Genomic DNA, 20,883 nt, shown 5'->3' on the forward strand with positions numbered 1-20,883 from the left:
TATGAAATGAAAATTCTGCGAACCAACACAACACAACATTCTATTAAACAATTTTCTGCAAATCAAGGTACAACCGAAGGTTATATACTACTGATGACTGTTAACTGACCATTTGTAAACCTCAATTACGACGTTATCAATAACAAGAACTGTGTCTTGCGTAGTCGCATCGACATGATCGACATTCAATTCAACGAATTCCACTGTAACCAATGTTGATAAATACCACATGGAAACAGAAGCGCGTGCCATTTTAATATGACCTTCGCTTAACAAGGCAAACGAACCAATCGAGTTCTCTATAAACCGGTCACCACATCCCTCAGCAACATAATGATGTAACTGCTCTTAAAACTCTATCGTTTAAGCCCTTTTGACATAATGCCAAACAAACTAGGATAGCTGACACGAAAAGTACGATCAGTCGTAACTGAGGCGCTGCCAGTGAGTAGTCCTCTACGATAAAATTGGATTTCGAAATTTACGCGTTTTAAAAATAGTTTTTATTCGGTTGCAATAAAGTGCAGTTTGGCATCATGGCGAAATTATTGAGCAGAGAACTGCCGGACATCGAGGTCAGTTATTCGTGAATTGTGATTTATTGAAGTGCGTATAAGGAAATAGTAAATATGTAGATAGCGCCATAGCAACGCGATTTGCGTGATATCGATCGAGATTCTAGATCTTACCTACTCATATATCATTATCACCTGTTTTTAGTAGAAATTAGGCCTCTCCTATCCAATAAGTTGTCCTATCCAACTTTCTCAGTTGTCAGAAATTATTTTTTGCATGTAAAAACCAACATTATCTTGTTGCACTGTCCTTAATTAAAAAGGTAAGTATTTGGATGGGTAATATAAATTTATAATCGGCATAAAGAACGTTTAAAATACTTTAAAATTACTAACTAGTCGTAATAAGTAGTAAGTAAATATTTAGAATAATATATACCTAATTACCTATACAGAACCTATACCTACCTAACTAAACAGACGAATAAAATCAGCTAAAAGTTGAGTAATTTTATAAATAGATTTAACTCTCCCGGAACTCCAGAAATGGATGAGCAAAAACGATCAGTCTCCTCCTAGAATATTATCACGTGTTATCACACTTATCACCAACTACTTAGATATTTATAAAATAATATATGTTCATTTTTCGTCAACGATAAGGCCACCGTGCTAGGGGGTCTGACTGATCTATTCGGTACAATATTCTACTCTAAACACATTTTATGGAATGTGGCTTTTTATTGCAACTACGAATATTTTAAATCTATAAGCTAAGTACCTTGTAGAGATAAATGCATAAGATAAATTACAATAATACAATAAATTACAACATTTGACAAAATGAATGTATAAATAAAAATTAATGCTGGTGAAACCAGATGCACCATTAATTTGAAAGTAAATACCTAATAAATTCCGGAAATAGACAATAAATGACACTGGCCCTCGCTTTGTTTATGGCATTTAATGATTCGCAACATACATATAGATCAAGACAATTTAATATTCATTAAACTAGTTTCTCTATTCAAGGTGTTTCGCTCTCTTCCTACGAGTAAATTAAGTGAATATAATACCCAAGATTATGTTTTAATGAAATTATACTTTGTGTAAGTTTATGGTCATATCCCTAATATTTTTTTTTCTGTGTATTTTGTATCTATATATATAAATGCACGTGTCTGACTGACTAACTGACTGATTGGCTCATCAACGCTCACCGAAACTACAAAAACTAAAAAGTTGAAATTTGCACACCAGGGTAACATTTATAATGTGTACAAGAGCTAAGAAGCCATTTTGAAAAATTCAACCCCTAAGGGGGTTTAAAAGGGGATGTAAGTTTATATGTGGTACAAGTTTGTGGTAAAGAAACTTGGTAAAAGGGCATTATATATATTAAAATAGACGAAAACTGACCTCACCGTTTTAAAAAAAGTTTATTTATTTAATACAAAACAAAACGTATACGTAATAATTAAAACATTGTTGCACTAAGTCACTAGTATACTCGCAACGTTGCACTTAATCTTAATTAGCACTATGTAACGCGAATATGTTAATGACCTATACAGAAAATTATGTGTATAGACTGATCATAATAGTACTGTGGGTGGTCCAGCGATACGGTTATTGCCAATAAATACCTATTTCATATTTTTTCAGTAAACATTCTAATCATTCAATTCGGTTCGAAGGACCAAAATGTTATTAAGCAAAAAGTCCTACTTAATTAAGTAAATTCGATGAAATACATAACTATTATTGACCTAGGCCAAAATTGACGAAATTAATTTAAGAACGGGCTGATTAGCAATAATAATAAAAACGTTTATTTCAGGCCATTAAGCTTATAATATTATTACATACAAAACTACCAGATTAGTGATTACCAGTGCAGCTTCTGCGTGGAATGATACAGTTACTTACGCATTTATAATAGTAGAGATTGAGATATCAATGATATAAAATTAGGGGCAATAATAATTAGATACAGATACATAGAAAGAAAATTACGGTGAACGATGACACATTGTTATGTTTTCCATTTTCTTTACAAAAGAACAAAATCGATATTGTATTGTTCCGAATAACAAAGTATTGTAAGAATGAGCAATGCATATGATATGACACGTTACGAGTAGATACCGGGCCGCGTTTAGACAGTTGTGCGAGTGATAAGCAGTGATAAGGCTCAAGCGTAAGGCGTAAGAGTACTATTTACATTGCTATACGAATTAATTTACTGCTAGTGCCTGAACGAATATAAAGCCGTGTCAGTTAAAATTTGTCGCATTTTATCACTACTTACTACTTATATTTTATTCGCAACTGCCTCAACGGTAATTCGTGAGTCGTGACGGGGCTCGCAGTCTTTCAAAGCTCTCTGCGCAGACATCGTTAATTCAATTTCAATATCGTTTATTTCACACATAAGTACGAGTATAAGTTTACAGTACAAAACCAAGTCACTTACACGGTAAATACAAAATAGGAACATACATTTTTCAACAAATTTAGATTAGCTACAAATTTAACTAGCTGCAATGAAGAAGTACGGAAAGTATAGCCATATTCATCATCATCATTAACTTAAGAGTTATTCTCTTGTCGGTGGAGTATCTTCCGGCTTTCAGTATCCCGCGCCAGCTCTTTGACTTTTTGATACGACACGACCCCTACTTTTTCTTTCACTTGATCTAAAAAGCTGCGTCTGGATTTTCCTCTACCCCGCTTCCTTCCTATCCATAGCCATATTATTATAATATTATTCTTATTCATGGAATTTTGCTGTTTATGGTGGCACTCCCACACTCCGTCTATCAAACTGCAAAGGAAATTAGTTTGTTTCGAGTTCAAAGGTAGGTACGACAGTTTTGTTCAATGTTCCAAAGATTAAGAAACTAACAGCGAGCAGGAATGTGTAAACGCAGACCTTGATAAACTTAAATAAATCTGTATTTTTATATCGATAACGCTTATGTCATTGTCACTGCCATGACGCGCTTTGTTTGTTTCGTGTTATCAGTTACTTTGGGTCGAAGGCTATCAGAATTGTGAACTTTCAGTGGGTAATTTTGTATCATTGTTAAATCACTGTGTTGTTTACAATAGTTAGGTACTTAATGTAACGTACGTTTTTAACGGACAGCCAACTAAACACTTGTTGTAGGTTGTAATTTTCAAGCAGGTGGGCTAGGTCCTTCAGTGCCAAAGTGCCAAACAAACATCTTATAAATAATAATCTTAATCGACCCTTTGCCGGCATCGTGCCACGCTAAAGATCCTTCTCCAGGACACTTTCTGTTGAGAGGGACAGCGCTTATATACGTTGTTTCTGTCCCTTTTAGCAGCAAGATAACAAAGTGTCTGGCGAACGAAAGGATACTAAGTTGGTATGTGATAACCCCTTAACAGGCTAGTAGACTAAATTAAGATCTAGACTAGTGTCTAGGCAATTTTTGTAGGTTCATAAAAAATGCAGATACCTTTATTTTCATTTTAGAACCTGCTGCGGCTCAACCCTACGGTAAAACCGTACACGAACCTCGTGCCTTCCGCGCAGACCAAGAAGAATAAGCAGCAATGGAAGAGAAATGCCGACCGGAAATGCACCGTGAGTGACGTTACTGCACACTTCTGTGTGATATCTCGTTTCTTATAATTTGATATCTACAATTCTACAACTATTACTAAAGTGAGGTAGGTAAGCAATCCGCAAGACATTTAAAAGATCATGTAAACATTTCCAATACAATACGTACTTCGAGTTTTATCGTTTATCGCTAAAGAAAGATACTTAAATGATTAATGTGACGGTATTCTGACAGTACCTTTGTCGCCACTGTGGCGCTTACAGTATTTACGTGTGTTACCACCAAATCCACCAATCGGGGATGTCGATGCTGCACCGGTATCATGGTCGCGTTTTTATTACTTGTCATATCATGCGTCACTTTCGCACTTATGTACTTGTTAGAGCGTGACAGGTATGGTGACAAATGATAGACAGCCGTCCATCTTAGCCCCGCTGATGTACTTACAATACATGATATATGTATAAAATCGATCGGCACCGATGGCATCGATGGCCATGTCATATCCGACATAATCTAAACAGGCATTGTGTCAATTTCAATCAAACACTTAAGTACTTTTAACCCATCTAATTTCCCTGATTCAGACCTGTCCGACCCTGGAGAGGAACTTCGACGACATCAAACACACGACGCTGTCGGAGCGGGGTGCGCTAAAAGAAGCCGCCCGCTGCCTTAAGTGCGCCGATGCACCTTGTCAGAAGAGCTGTCCTACACAGATAGACGTCAAGAGTTTCATCTCCAGTATTGCTACTAAGGTACCTAGCTGTGTCATCCTATTGAGAAAATTTTGATTTTGAGCGTGTCAAACTTTTCTGTCAACTAATTTTAAGGAACTACGATGACGTTGACAGACGGTTTGGTACAACCGTACAACCGATGCTTACTGCTGACATATTTTTTTCACATCACAAATTCAATAAAGGGGTTTTTCTTCCCTGCTAGGAGGGATCAGTGGCACTTTTCTTCCCTGCTAGGAGGGATCAAAGTAACACTTTTCTGTTCTAGGACACTATTTTTGCATTTTTTGCACATTATTTTTTTAGCTCATATAATATTTTTAAACATCATAATTACCTCATAGGTGATGTGAAAAGCAGTATGTGTCACATGGTAGCAAAATTATTTCCATCTTGGGCGTACGCCCTCGCCGTAAATATGTCATTTTGCTCCCTTGTAACACAATCTACTATTTCAATACGGGGCCCTATCCTAACTTGGCATTAACGCATTCACTGCCAGGGGGCGTGGCCTAGGAACAAACTTGTATGACGGTGAACGCACATGTGCGTTGGGGGCAGTGAATGTGTTAAGGAGTCAGAATGATTGGTGCGGATACGAAGATGTTTTTCGCTCTCGCCAATTGGTAAAAGGCGTAGGCAACCTCATCAAAAATCCTGCCCCGTATACCTGTATCATACAGTCGGTCGAACTTGTAGATTGTAGATCTACCTACTTCCCACTCTCGCGCTTTCTTTCGCACGTGTTTTTCGGACAGTCGCTCTTTCAAAAATTTTCATTTAGATCTACCAGATTGTTAGAGCAACATGAGCGTGCAGTACGTGCATTTCTCATCTTTTTTACAAACCATTGATTTTTGATGTTTTCGCGCAAGGAATTGTTTTTCGATTTCCTATCTAACCAATCGTATAATACTTATTTACAGAACTACTATGGCGCCGCTAAAGCCATCCTGTCGGATAACCCCCTCGGTCTTACTTGCGGGATGGTGTGCCCCACCAGCGACTTGTGCGTGGGCGGCTGCAACCTCCACGCGAGCGAGGAGGGCGCCATCAATATCGGAGGGCTGCAGCACTTCGCTGTCGATGTAAGTATGAAAATGTTTGTAACGTTCCTTAGCTCCGCCTGATACTTATATCAGCAAAAAGACATCCACAGCTTCAAACAGGGCCCGTTTTTATAATGCTTCGTTACAACCTGTATTAACTGTCAACACCGGTCTAAAGACTGGTCATTATTGGTCATGGGCAAGAAAGTTGCAATCGCAATCAACGTTGCCGGTCTACACCTGTAAAATTGTCGGTGTGATGTCGAAAATAGTTGAACTAATCTTTTCTAAATGTGAAACAAGACCGCGCCTAAAGAATGATCTAAAAAGAATTCTCCAATAAATGTGATATCTCGCGGGTGACTTAGGGTATGCATTAAAATTGGAGAATCGTCAAGTCAATTGCGTGTATTTTTAATAGATCTTCATGAAGATGGGCATCCCGCAAACCCTGGACCCGAACACCAAGCCGCTGCCCCACAGCGGCGACCAGAAGATCGCTCTCGTCGGAGGTGGCCCGGCCAGCATCAGCTGCGCCTGCTTTCTAGCGAGGCTGGGCTATAAGAACCTCACAGTTTACGAGAAGGAGGCGTATTTGGGTGGACTGAGGTGAGACACCAAAGCTTCATGTCCCCTATTTCGGCTAAGGACACCATGACAGCTGAGAGCAAGATAGCACATAGTATATTTTTGGTGTGATGCGGGGATAGTGGACAATTCCGTTGTCAGAGACATCACAAATTCTTATCCGTCTTTCATTTGATAAACCAATTCATCCTTAAGTTTGTTTCGTTTCGAGAAATAATTTTTTTGCAGAAGTAAGTAAGTAAGTAAATAAGTAAATATTCTTTTCATTTCTCATGCTCTGAAAGAGGGTCATTGTTGTTCTAAAAGGTGCGCAGAAAATGATACGTGTCTGCACTAGAGCATTTTACGTTCGAAGTACGATATTTTTAATTTTTTTACGATAAGCAATTGAAATTTGAGTTTAAATGGATTTGTTATACAATTTCCATTGTGATACTTGACTCTCCATTCCATAAATAACGATACTTTTGCCTGAATTTTTAATTGAAAGTTCCCTCAATAAATACTATAAAAATGTATTATTCGTCATGTTTTTGAAAAAACACATGCATTTTACTTTCCTCGTATTCGAAATGAAAAGTAGAGTGTTTAACTCGGGTGAAAGGCATCATTTCTGCCTCGGACTATTGGCGCTCTCACTGCGTTCGAGCGCCAAGACACCTCGGCAGAAATGAGTGCCTTTCATCCCTTGGTTAACAATCTACTATTTCTCAAAAATGGACGGCAAAGTCGACATTGCCGGTTAAAAAGTAGGTCGCGAAGTGCGTAGTTTATGGTCAGTCAAAAAATTAAAAAGTTAAAAACATTGCAGTCTCGATTTCGGGACTGCAATGTTGCATACAAATTCCATTATTTGTCGAGTTTCAAACTTTTTAAAAGTTGAAGTGGCCATATCAAATGAAGGCATAGGTCCATTAAACGGCCAAACAGATGATCAGTACTTATTATTATAATGTTGGTACCGCGACTATTTAGGTGTCTCAAATAGGTTGGCGTATTTTCAGCAGAAAAATGCACTTTCATTTTTAATTAAAAAAATAAAACGGCGGCAAAGCAAATCTTTTTACTTTTTTCTGTGAAAATATATACATAAAGAACGTTGCTTCTGTAAAATATTTCTATTATATTTGCATTTATTGCGCCATTTTTGAGAAAAGCACTATATATGACTCGGCTGGAAGGCTACTTGCAGGCTTCGGATTCAATTAAACGGACTCCCAAGGTCGTCCGTTTAAAACGAATCCTCAGCCAGCAAGTAGCTACTTCCGAGCCTCGACAATAATGTACTATTTTCTACTCGTCGAGTATAATCTGTGTATTACGACTTCACATGCAACACTACAACCTTACTCTTTTCAACGTTGGATAGTCTATGGCACTTCCGACGCAAGCATAAGAATTTTATCGATACGGTTTAGTCAATTATAAAAATTTTGAAAATAGAACTTCATACATTTCAGTAAAATATTTCTTGTTTAAGGAGACTCGATTCAATGCAAATTAGTCTACTTAAACACGCTGCTGCGTCGTATCTGCTTTGTGATTGGTTGGCCAACAATTGCTTCATAAGTCATAAACGCGCATGTGACACCCTTCATATAGCAACATCCATATCCTACGAAAACCGCTTAGCGTTGCTTGTTAGTCTCCATAGGCTACGGTGGCCAAAATCGAGAAAAAAACTGTCTTAAAATTGAATTTAGCGCGGAGCAGGTACCAGGGTCTCATGAGTTACGAGGAGGTGTCGTTGACCAACCCGCCGGGGGCGCCGGGCCCGGCGGCCGGTGCGCGTACGAGTATGAAGGTATCGCGGGCTGCGGCAGCTCGCGTATCTTAGCTGTATACTTTTGGTTTGTTTACCTATATGATTCTACTAGTTGAAAGTATTACTTTTTTGTCTCGTAGAAAAAGTATTGTATACAATAGTGATATAATCAAGCTTTTCAATCTCGTACCTTGACTTAAGCAACTCAGCAAGCTTCGTTGCTTAAACACGGTACTCGACTGAAAAGCTCTCTATTATATCACGATTGTATAAAATACTATTATTGCACCAAAATTATACATTTGACATATAGGTACATGTAAAACTACAAAGAAATATTTAAAGAAAAAATACCGATACCGATACCGAGAAGATACCGATTTAGCCTACATAATTAACACTTTCCTAATCTAAAAGTAGGTACCTATGCTATCTTGACTTTCAGTTCTGCTGAAATCCCGCAATACCGTCTTGGCTATGACGTGGTTCAGTTCGAAGTGGACCTAGTGAAGAACCTCGGAGTCAAGTTCGAGACCGGCAAAAAGCTTTCTACCAAGGACATCACTATCGAGGTAAGATTCTTTCGTCTCCTTTTCAGTTCGTCACTCTTATAGATGGTCGTAATTATGGGCCATTCAAAACTGTATTAGTTCTCTCTAAGTTTCTCCATATATCCACTTGCACTTGGTGTCGGTACACTTCATCGTTGATCTGATAACGTCTGTCCATCTGATCGGGAACCCACAAACTGTGGGTCCTGCCTTTCACCCGGTCTGCAAGCACCACAAAGACGTTCCATCGAATAGTAATGTTTCCTGATTACATGATCGAAGAACATTTAAGACCAGTTTAAGACTAGCGGGGAAAAGTTTCCATTGTTTAAGCCTCCAAGTTCCAATAATGTGATTCAAAAGCAAAAGCGCTCTTGCGTTTCGGAGTTCTTTGAATTAGATATGGCAACCGTCTATTGGTGTATAATTGTGCTGGTACTGTGTTCACTGACTGCGCATTTTAGTAATGATTTATGATTCTATTTTCAGGGTCTTCTCAAAGACGGCTACAAGGCCGTGTTCCTCGGCATCGGGCTGCCGGAGCCGACCACAGTGCCCATCTTCAAGGGCCTTACAGCCGAAATGGGCTTCTACACCAGCAAGAGCTTTTTGCCTCTTGTGTCTAAGGGTAGCAAGAAAGGTAAGAATCTATTTGACATGGATTTTTTACTACAATGTAACACGTTTTCATTGCTCATGAGTGCACACTTTTAGTCGGTTACCGCTACAGGTGTTGCCCCACATGTGGTGCAGCCCAAAGATAAATGAATAACTATGAACGCTACTGTACCAGTGATTTGTGGGTCATGCCCCCGGAGGCTCAGGAAGCCTTAATGAGGGAGTCGCAGTCGCAGGGTCTCGCAAAAAAAATCATACCAACGGGGTGACGTCATGAAAAAGGTGTTCTAAGCTTTAAAGTCTGTTATTTGATTCGGTTAATGATAAACAACACCTATTACCAGGAATGTGCGCCTGCAAATCCGCCTTGCCCGAGCTGCACGGCAACGTGATAGTGCTCGGCGCCGGCGACACGGCCTTCGACTGCGCGACGTCCGCGCTGCGCTGCGGCGCGCGCCGCGTCTATGTTGTGTTCAGGAAAGGCTTCGGGAACATTCGTGCCGTTCCCGAGGAGGTAATAATTCAAATTGTATTCTCTTACCACCGCATTTACCTACACATTGTGTTTCTAAACTAATCCCAAAACACACGAATCGTAACCAACAGATTTGTTTAACATTTTACCTATTTGTTCTTAGGTTGACTTGGCTAAAGAAGAGAAATGCGAATTCGTCCCATTCATGTCACCACAAGAAGTCATCATCAAGGACGGCAAGGTAAACCAATAACATATATTCTTGTCCAATCACCTACCTAAACTTAAATATAAAGCAAAGAGGAAATTGAAATCCATCAGGCTAGACAGGAAGATCGTTATTTCGGCCTCATAGCTCTACGGCTACAATGGCTACATATTAGACAATTATGTTACTAAGTAATAAAACTAATGAGGCGGGTTTGGAAACGCAAGTCGATTTTTGAAGACCTGTCCGTTTATGAGTAAATAGGTAGGTAGCTAATGTACTCACAATGTGCTTATTTTAATTTCAATATTTATTTTCCAGGTGGCTGGTCTAAAATTCTGTCGCACCGAGCAACTAGATAATGGCGATTGGATCGAGGATCACGAGCAAGTTCTGCAGCTGAAGGCCAACTTCATTATTTCAGCTTTCGGCTCCGGATTGTATGATAGTGATGGTAAGGTTCCAAACTATTCGTTTTTTAGCTATGATTATGTGTAGGTAATTTTCATGATCTCTTAAAGAGGAAAATTTGTCACCGTTTCGTTTTTCTTCCATTGAATTGTTACTCTTGTTTTCCTCTACGGGTGTCGATGGCGATAGTTCAATTAAGTTTTGGATACATCGGTAACCCGAAAATACAGGCCAAAGCAAGCAATCTGTACAAGTAATTTCGTGCCTTTCCTATAGCAGCCAGTGGGGTCAGGGACAACAGAAGGCTTTTAATTTTCCCGCCCACCTTTTATTTTAAACAGAAGGTAATAAAGTTTTTTTAATCTTCATTACAGTAAAAGAAGCCATGTCCGGCGTCAAGCTGAACCGATGGGGTCTCCCAGAAGTGAACAGCTCGACCATGCAGAGCGTAAGCAACCCTCATGTGTTTGTGGGTGGAGATTTGGCTGGTGTGGCTGAGACCACAGTGGAGTCGGTTAACGACGGCAAGACTGCGGCTTGGTACATACACTGCTATCTTCAGGTCAGTCCTTACTCGTATATGCCTACTGTAATGTCGATTAGATCTATGTAGTATTTCAGGGCGGCGGGCATAATGCACTAACTTTAACGACTCTTTTTTTTCTGATTTAGATTCATTTATTTCATAATATTAAATTTTAATATAAATTATTCAACACACAACAACAATTTATACGAATCTGGGATTGTGTATTGTGGCGTGTGTGTTCCTCAGATCCAGTACTGTCAAAAAAGGAGGCTAGACCGGACTGTTCGCAATATATTGAATGGGCCTGGTGTCATGTGCAGCCCCATTCAATATCTTGCCGGCAGCTCGTTCCGCCATATGTGAATCAAGATACTTTTAACAACTGGTGAAGAAGAAGCATTGCATTAATTAAGTGGTTGTAAAAAAAATAAAAAAAATAAAAAAATATTTAAGGTAAGTATCTTTTTTTCGGCACTGCGCCAAGTGCGCACAAGTCGGGTACCTTTCCTACTGTGTTATGTTATTTTGTAGATTTTGTAGTGTGAGGAATAATAGAGCGATTAGTTACATCAGAGAACTGTGAAATCACTTCTAAACCAAATAAAATAACATCATTTTTTTACAGGGCATCCCATTCGACTCCCCAGTGGAGCTACCCAAGTTCCACTGCCCCATCGACGACGTGGACCTATCAGTGGAAGTCTGCGGCATCAAGTTCCCAAACCCCTTCGGGTTGGCCAGCGCACCCCCTACCACCAGCTCAGCCATGATAAGGCGCGCCTTCCAACAGGGCTGGGGCTTTGTCGTCACTAAGACCTTCGGTTTGGATAAGGTACGTGGCTCCGTGGAGTGCGAAATGAAATTCCTTCCCTCTGGACTGGCCAGCGCACCGCCCACCACCATGATCTGCCGCGCCTTCCAGCAGGGTTCGGGTCTCGCGGTCACCAAAGTCCTTTGGTTTGGATAAGGTACGTGAATCTGTAGAATGCAGAATGAAGTTCCTTCCCTTCGGGTTAGCCAGAGCACCAACTCTTTTGAGCCCGACTTTAATTCAATGCTACTAATGAGTGAGAACCATTAAGAATCTCACGAGATTTTTTCTGCCCTCAGGATCTAGTAACCAACGTGTCACCCAGAATCGTGCGAGGAGTAACATCAGGCGAGAACTACGGTCCAGGACAAGGATGCTTCCTGAACATCGAGCTGATCTCCGAGAAGTGCGAGGCCTACTGGTGCCAGAGCATCCGCGAACTTAAACGAGACTTCCCCGATAAAGTAAGTGGTTTACTGATAGAACTTTGGCCCAGAAAGGCTACTTCCGATACGCAGTCATCAACTGCAACTGTAAGGTTGTGTTTAAGCAAGTAAGTGGATCTGATACGACTGATCATAAAGACCATGCAAAGATGACCGGAACATATATAGTTCAGATGAAGTCTGAACGGACCGGACCTCCCATGCACTTAGGTCATTATTTATTTTGATGGCATTTTAAATTGTTTTCGTATTGATTGATGAATGTGCGTTACATTTCAGGTGATTATCGCATCGATAATGTGTTCGTACAACGAAGCAGATTGGACGGAGCTGGCTCAGAAGGCCGAGGCAGCTGGGTCTGATGCACTGGAACTTAATCTTTCATGCCCACACGGCATGGGTGAATCCGGCATGGGGCTTGCTTGCGGACAGGTATAGTCCTAATGGATCTGTCACCTTTTAATGAACATGAATTTTTGCAACAGCTGTCAGTGATGACATTAGTAGTAGCCACATGTTCACACTAAGAGCAACCGCATAAGCATCTTAAATCAGAGCCTAATTGTCTAGATTTTTAATGGCTAATAATCGTCTAATCGACTGAATTTATCAGAAGCAATAGGGCTGGCCCTAAATTCAGGTGTGTCTGAGGTGCATCTAAGAATTCGCTTGTCTCGCCTTACCAAACCATCTTTAAGTAGGTAGGACTTTTCTTGTTTCGCAGGACCCGGTCCTAGTGAGGGGCATATCGCAATGGGTGAAGAAAGCCGTCAAGATCCCGGTGTTCATCAAACTGACGCCAAATATTACGGATATCGTCAGTATAGCCATGGCGGCGTATGAAGGTGAGCACACTTTGAAATTCGCTTTAATAACTAAATTATATGTGTAATATTAGTTTGTATCATGTCACTACCTGCACAGATTATATAATACTATACTACACTATATAATACTATACTATACTGTGAGTTCCTATAATTGGCTTCCTGTATCAACTATAATTTTTATGTTAATGTCACAGCTGTTGGATCTCCAAATAAATAAAATAAAACATAAAATAAAAATAAATACCTACCTACACAATACACTCCCAAAAAGACAGTTTAGTTAAACTTACTTTATTGTAGGTGGCGCTGACGGCGTGTCTGCAATCAACACCGTGTCTGGCCTCATGTCCGTGAAGGCTGACGCCACTCCATGGCCGGCAGTCGGTAAGCAGTTTTATAATAATAATAATATAATTTCTTTATTCAGATTTCTATGATCCATTGGTTAGAGTACATAATTACTTAAAATCTATTGTTAATGTTTGTAAAAAATTAATAACAAGTACATTAAATTAAAATAATTAAATTAAAAATATAAACTTAAATTTGACAAAATCAGCTACCCATGACCATTAAATTGTTAAGATGTTTGTGCATGGGAGAGTCAGGCTTTTCTACAAACATTTTTAGGATGCCGTTAGAGCTGCTCCGCATCCTACTAACTAGTTTTAGTTACAGTAGATGCCGATTAGAATTTGGTATTCTTGGGAGTTAGTAAATTAGCAGACGCCTCTACTTTGTTATTTTCTCAATTGTCAGGTCGCGAGAAGCATACCACATACGGCGGCGTATCCGGCAACGCCACACGCCCCATGGGCCTGCGCGCCGTGTCGGCCATCGGCAACAAGCTGCCCGGGTTCCCCATCCTCGGCATCGGCGGCATCGACTCCGCGGACTCAGCGCTACAGTTCATGTTGTGCGGCGCGCCTGTTGTGCAGGTACAATTGAACCTTATTGCGATCACAATAAAGTCTTTACTCCTTAGTTAAGAGTGTTGTTAGTCTGTGCTATGGGCGCCGTGTCGGCCATCGGCAACAAGCTGCCCGGGTTCCCCATCCTCGGCATCGGCGGCATCGACTCCGCGGACTCAGCGCTACAGTTCATGTTGTGCGGCGCGCCTGTTGTGCAGGTACAATTGAACCTTATTGCGATCACAATAAAGTCTTTACTCCTTAGTTAAGAGTGTTGTTAGTCTGTGCTATGGGCGCCGTGTCGGCCATCGGCAACAAGCTGCCCGGGTTCCCCATCCTCGGCATCGGCGGCATCGACTCCGCGGACTCAGCGCTACAGTTCATGTTGTGCGGCGCGCCTGTTGTGCAGGTACAATTGAACCTTATTGCGATCACAATAAAGTCTTTACTCCTTAGTTAAGAGTGTTGTTAGTCTGTGCTATGGGCGCCGTGTCGGCCATCGGCAACAAGCTGCCCGGGTTCCCCATCCTCGGCATCGGCGGCATCGACTCCGCGGACTCAGCGCTACAGTTCATGTTGTGCGGCGCGCCTGTTGTGCAGGTACAATTGAACCTTATTGCGATCACAATAAAGTCTTTACTCCTTAGTTAAGAGTGTTGTTAGTCTGTGCTATGGGCGCCGTGTCGGCCATCGGCAACAAGCTGCCCGGGTTCCCCATCCTCGGCATCGGCGGCATCGACTCCGCGGACTCAGCGCTACAGTTCATGTTGTGCGGCGCGCCTGTTGTGCAGGTACAATTGAACCTTATTGCGATCACAATAAAGTCTTTACTCCTTAGTTAAGAGTGTTGTTAGTCTGTGCTATGGGCGCCGTGTCGGCCATCGGCAACAAGCTGCCCGGGTTCCCCATCCTCGGCATCGGCGGCATCGACTCCGCGGACTCAGCGCTACAGTTCATGTTGTGCGGCGCGCCTGTTGTGCAGGTACAATTGAACCTTATTGCGATCACAATAAAGTCTTTACTCCTTAGTTAAGAGTGTTGTTAGTCTGTGCTATGGGCGCCGTGTCGGCCATCGGCAACAAGCTGCCCGGGTTCCCCATCCTCGGCATCGGCGGCATCGACTCCGCGGACTCAGCGCTACAGTTCATGTTGTGCGGCGCGCCTGTTGTGCAGGTACAATTGAACCTTATTGCGATCACAATAAAGTCTTTACTCCTTAGTTAAGAGTGTTGTTAGTCTGTGCTATGGGCGCCGTGTCGGCCATCGGCAACAAGCTGCCCGGGTTCCCCATCCTCGGCATCGGCGGCATCGACTCCGCGGACTCAGCGCTACAGTTCATGTTGTGCGGCGCGCCTGTTGTGCAGGTACAATTGAACCTTATTGCGATCACAATAAAGTCTTTACTCCTTAGTTAAGAGTGTTGTTAGTCTGTGCTATGGGCGCCGTGTCGGCCATCGGCAACAAGCTGCCCGGGTTCCCCATCCTCGGCATCGGCGGCATCGACTCCGCGGACTCAGCGCTACAGTTCATGTTGTGCGGCGCGCCTGTTGTGCAGGTACAATTGAACCTTATTGCGATCACAATAAAGTCTTTACTCCTTAGTTAAGAGTGTTGTTAGTCTGTGCTATGGGCGCCGTGTCGGCCATCGGCAACAAGCTGTCCGGGTTCCCCATCCTCGGCATCGGTGGCATCGACTCCGCGGACTCAGCGCTACAGTTCATGTTGTGCGGCGCGCCTGTTGTGCAGGTACAATTGAACCTTATTGCGATCACAATAAAGTCTTTACTCCTTAGTTAAGAGTGTTGTTAGTCTGTGCTATGGGCGCCGTGTCGGCCATCGGCAACAAGCTGCCCGGGTTCCCCATCCTCGGCATCGGCGGCATCGACTCCGCGGACTCAGCGCTACAGTACATGTTGTGCGGCGCGCCTGTTGTGCAGGTACAATTGAACCTTATTGCGATCACAATAAAGTCTTTACTCCTTAGTTAAGAGTGTTGTTAGTCTGTGCTATGGGCGCCGTGTCGGCCATCGGCAACAAGCTGCCCGGGTTCCCCATCCTCGGCATCGGTGGCATCGACTCCGCGGACTCAGCGCTACAGTTCATGTTGTGCGGCGCGCCTGTTGTGCAGGTACAATTGAACCTTATTGCGATCACAATAAAGTCTTTACTCCTTAGTTAAGAGTGTTGTTAGTCTGTGCTATGGGCGCCATGTCGGCCATCGGCAATAAGCTGCCCGTTTTCCTTATCCTCGGCATCGACTCGGCGGACTCAGTGCTACAGTTGATGTTGTGCGGCGCGCCTGTTGTGCAGGTATCATAAATAAATTAGCTAACAACTTAGCATATCTAAGTGTTTCCTAAAAATTAGCCACAATAACTGGAACAAGCAAACTGCGCTGCTAATTTTACCAGTTCATAAGTGTACCTTTTGGGATGACTGATGCCTACGTAGCTAACCACAACCACTATTGATAGCGGGATGAATGGCGATTGTTCGATCATAGTACCATAAGTATATTTAGTAACTAAGTAGATTCACAAACTTTTATATCTTATGCCTACTGTCCAATTTGCAGCATGTTTTATAGGTAGGTAGGTAGGAACCTAAATTATACCGACACAGTAAATATCTGCATTGCAGTCCTAATTGTTGTTTCATGGCAGATCTGCAGTGCAGTTCAGAACCAAGACTTCACCGTGGTGGAAGACTACATCACAGGCCTGAAGGCGCTCCTGTACCTGCGCTCCATGGGGCTCCCGGGCTGGACCGGCCAGTCGCCGCCTACATTCAAGCACCAGAAGGGCAAGCCTGTGCAGACCTTGTATGGCGAGAATGGGAAGGTAACCATGGATGTCCACGTGTAGGCAATGAACTCGATCTTGCAGATACTCACTAAAAAATATCGTTTTACAGGTTCTAGCCCACTTCGGCCCCTACAACAAGAAGCGTGAAGACCAGCTGCACAAGATCAGGCTAAACTCAAACTTATTAGCCGACAATAAGGTCGACAGTTACTTGGCGAACGGCACTTCCAACGGCCACTGCCCGGTGCCCAGCATACGGGACCTGGTGGGCGAGGCGCTGCCTAGGATCGGGTCTTATAAGCAGCTGGATAATACGAAGCAGGTCGTCGCGTTGATAGACGATGTAAGTGTTGATACATACATACTCCCTAAGGCCTTGAATTTGCCTAAAAAAGCGCTCGAATTTGCCCGCACGCTAAATTCGATTTAAAGACTAAGGCTTAAAGTTGAAAATCCAACAACGCTTAATAAAAAGCACTACCGCCATCGTGTGAAATACTCGTGTTTTCATTTGTGTCATTCAAACGCTTTTTAACGCGCGTTGAAAAAGTGCTACTGAAAATGAGGCTCAAGTCTACTGTAATATTCACCTATGGGTATCCCTCATTCTAGTTCTAAAGATTAAGTAACGTCCTTCTACTCTAGGGATAGTAGGGATCTAGGTTACAAATTACAATAGGTAGGTATTGCTGTCTGTAGAGTGTAGACACATACTTGTAAATGATAATTGTAGGTAAAAAGCACCGGATTGGCGGCGTAAGTTACTAATTATTCTCAGATCCTTGGAAATAGATTTTGGCAATTAATGCAAAAATCGTATTTATTTTCAGGATATGTGCATAAACTGCGGAAAATGCTACATGGCATGCGCAGATTCGGGATATCAAGCAATTGAGTAAGTACCTACTTACCTAACCCTATAAAAGCTCGCAAAAATTCTACTAACTAGCAGAGGTTTAAACGTGGCGAGTACTGCGAGTAGCTTGCGCGTTAGCGACGTAAGAACCCAACACAATGCTACGTAACGTAAGTTAGCCATATATTGAGTTCTTAGCAACAGAGTGCATTTTCGACGCATTCGCCTGATGTGGACGCACCTTTATAAATTGAATTAACAAATTCACTGCCAACGCGAGCTACGCGCAACGAGCGTAGACCCGAAATGTGTTAATAGCTGTAGCTGATGATCAGACAAAAAATCTCAGTGCGCGTGGCCATTGCTTTTATCACCAGCTTAATAATCTTGTGTGTATTGACAGATTCGACCCGCAAACCCACATTCCGCACGTGACGGACGACTGCACTGGATGCACGCTGTGTTTGTCCGTGTGCCCAATCATCGACTGCATATCGTAAGTAGACTTGTTCAGTTGCTAGAACTGTTTTTATATGGCATCATTTATAAAGGGCGTAACACACCATCGCACCGCACCAAGGTCATTGTGCGATGCACCCATAAGTGAGAGCGAGAAAGCGATATCTCTTTCTCCTCTTACTTACCCATGGGTGCGTCGCACAATGACCTTGGTGCGGTGCGATGGTGTTACGGCCTTAACAGTAAGTAATTGACATTCTCTTATTTCCTGCCTTATCCAAATTAATGAGTAAAAACTGGCAACACTGACCGGCAAATTAGGGGACTTTTTCTTTTGTCTTGAATAGTCAGATAGTAGAAGTTGCTAACTATATAATGCATTCAAAATTATCTGAGCACAACTTTATTAATAAGAGTGACAGCGTGCAGATAATTTTGACCTCGGAGATGACAAGCGCCGAGCTAACAGTAACAGTTAGCTCTGTGGCTCTTAGTTACTAGGAGTCGGAAGTAGTCGCCATGGTCGAAATCGGCCGGCAGGATCATCATCAATTTTGACCATATCACCTGATTAGCTAATCTGTTGCAGACTATAAATGCAAGCTTGTATTCACTTTATGTACCTAATAATGTACGTACCTACACTACCGCTCATAACTATTTAGGCATTCGTAATTTTTTCCATACAATTGTATACAAAATCGACTTTCAGAATTATATCTACCGCTAAGTCGCAGTCGGGTAACAATTTTTTGTGCAGTTTACTTTTTTAATTTAACAGACATATCGAGCTTCAAAATGATGTACAGAATATTCGTGTACGTTGCCTATTTAACAAATGGCAAGCGTAAAAAATCCATAAATCGTGTTCTAGTACAAAATCGTTTCATTTTGTATGAACTAGAACAGGTTTTTTAAATCGTTGCATAAACTCGAAAATTTTAAAAGGATGTCTTTGGCAACAATTTGAGGCTCAATAACCTCGTGAGTCTAAGTGTACATTAAAATGTACATATTCATTGCTAATTTGAACCTTTCATGAAACAAATAAAGTAGCATTTCTTTTGTTTCACTGCGTTGTAAAACAAACGAAATTAGTTCAAATTTACTTATAGCACAAGGTTCAAATTAAAAATTGAAAAACTTTCTATGGTGGGTCTTAGGAGGATATATGTATTTACCTAAATAAAATTCAATCCAACATGTAAGAGTCATTTGCCTGCGATCGAACAGTATGAAAATAATTTTTGTTTATAATGAGGGCTATCGCGTATGAATTCGCCGCTAGGGGCCCTAGTGTGGATGGTGGTCTTCGCAAAGTTCGAAATGTCAAATGTCACTTCAATGACTGACAGCTGTTCTTTAGACTTTTGGACCACCATCGAGACTTCCGGTTCGAGCGCCATCTTGATAGTTAGCATCGTGATTAATTACTTTGTTTTTTGCTTATTAATATTGTTTAAAGTGTAATATCGATAGCTTATTATACAGTAAACTAATGTGGTAGTGTGCAGTGAATGGAGAATTAATTTTGAAGCGCGTTTAACCACCATCTTGGAGTCAACGGCCGGTAGTCCACGTGCTTCTTGTAAAGTCTAGCTATCGATTTACAAGAGCTAACAAATCACCGTACACTGTCTTGTACAACCGTACAATTTTTGTCGTTTGTAAACCTCTCAATACCTTGATACTGGCGAAATAGTCCCACTGGGCTGAAGCCATAATTTTAAAAGAAGAAGAAGAAGAAGATGGACCACCATCAACAGGCGCCAACTGGTGAGCAAAGAAACGATAGCCCTCATTATACAATACGGTGAAAATTTGCCTAAATACTTTTGAGCGGTAGTGTATTACCTAATCAAAGTTTTGCAACGAACTTGTTCTTGCTTTAATTACCCCCTGGTTATCAACCAGAGATCATGAACACATTTTTTTTTAGTATAACAGACATTAGGCCTCCAAATTCCAATAGTGCTTCCCTTTTTTCAAAATGTACGGCGACGGACGGCTGCAGGACTTCTTCACCATTAGGGATATATTAGGGGATATTACTACAATGTCATGCCACCAGAGTGCAGCACTAGCCTTTTTAGTAAACCATAGAGTAACTTATACATACCTTTTAACAGGTTTTTGACAAGTTTTCAGAGTTAATAAAATATGACATTGATGCAACAAGGCGGTTTGTTTACAGAGGGCCTACCGGGAAACGCGAATCCGAAATTTCGCTATCTGCCTCTCTATCGCTCGAATATGCAAGAGTGACAGAGATATATTAAACATATTAATAACGGGTCACTCACGTATTTTAATATGTTTAATATGTCTGTGTCTCACGGAAGTTTTGTTATTAAAAGTGACAGAGATGTTAGATAACGAAATTACGATTTTCTTGTTTCGCGATAGACCCTCAGATTGTGGTAGCGGCGCCACCTACGCAGTTTCGCGTAATATTCCCTATTAGTAGATTTGTAAAAACGATATTTTAATTACAGGATGGTGCCAAAGACAATTCCACACGTTATCAAGAGAGGTCTCCACAAACAAGTACATCCGGTACATCCTTTAGATGGAGTGTGTCAATAAAAATATGCAAATAATATTTTAAAAATGTTGCTCTAATAATGATGCTGTTGCTGATGACGAAATATAAAGAAGTTCAATAATATGTCTTAGTTAATTTTTATTACCTTTCTTGACCTTTATTCTGTGTAACTA

At 41.5% G+C, this 20,883-nt stretch overlaps 1 protein-coding gene across 1 annotated transcript; it reads left to right on the forward strand.

Moving 5' to 3' along the window:
* Positions 1–412: 412 nt before the first annotated feature.
* Positions 413–20,833, forward strand: LOC134744423 (dihydropyrimidine dehydrogenase [NADP(+)]). The gene is made up of 22 exons (XM_063678235.1): positions 413–575; positions 4,024–4,134; positions 4,702–4,872; positions 5,781–5,942; positions 6,325–6,512; positions 8,702–8,828; positions 9,297–9,447; positions 9,770–9,939; positions 10,064–10,141; positions 10,430–10,562; positions 10,894–11,081; positions 11,674–11,880; positions 12,159–12,323; positions 12,585–12,737; positions 13,030–13,150; positions 13,436–13,519; positions 13,895–14,073; positions 16,710–16,886; positions 16,960–17,193; positions 17,681–17,745; positions 18,110–18,202; positions 20,661–20,833. The coding sequence occupies exons 1-22, from the start codon at positions 537–539 to the stop codon at positions 20,749–20,751; spliced, it is 3,087 nt and encodes a 1,028-aa protein (XP_063534305.1). The 5' UTR covers positions 413–536; the 3' UTR covers positions 20,752–20,833.
* Positions 20,834–20,883: the final 50 nt, after the last annotated feature.

This window comes from Cydia strobilella, chromosome 9, assembly GCF_947568885.1.
Source record: "Cydia strobilella chromosome 9, ilCydStro3.1, whole genome shotgun sequence".
In the NCBI taxonomy this organism is placed as follows: domain Eukaryota; kingdom Metazoa; phylum Arthropoda; class Insecta; order Lepidoptera; family Tortricidae; genus Cydia; species Cydia strobilella.

What these genes read in the sequence shown, in the direction of transcription:
- LOC134744423 (XM_063678235.1), top strand. Translation starts at nt 537, where the DNA reads ATGGCGAAATTATTGAGCAGAGAACTGCCGGACATCGAG. An exon ending in TTCGTGCCGTTCCCGAGGAG is followed by an intron (nt 9,940 to 10,063) that starts GTAATAATTCAA and finishes ATTTGTTCTTAG; the next exon opens with GTTGACTTGGCTAAAGAAGA. An exon ending in CGGATTGTATGATAGTGATG is followed by an intron (nt 10,563 to 10,893) that starts GTAAGGTTCCAA and finishes TCTTCATTACAG; the next exon opens with TAAAAGAAGCCATGTCCGGC.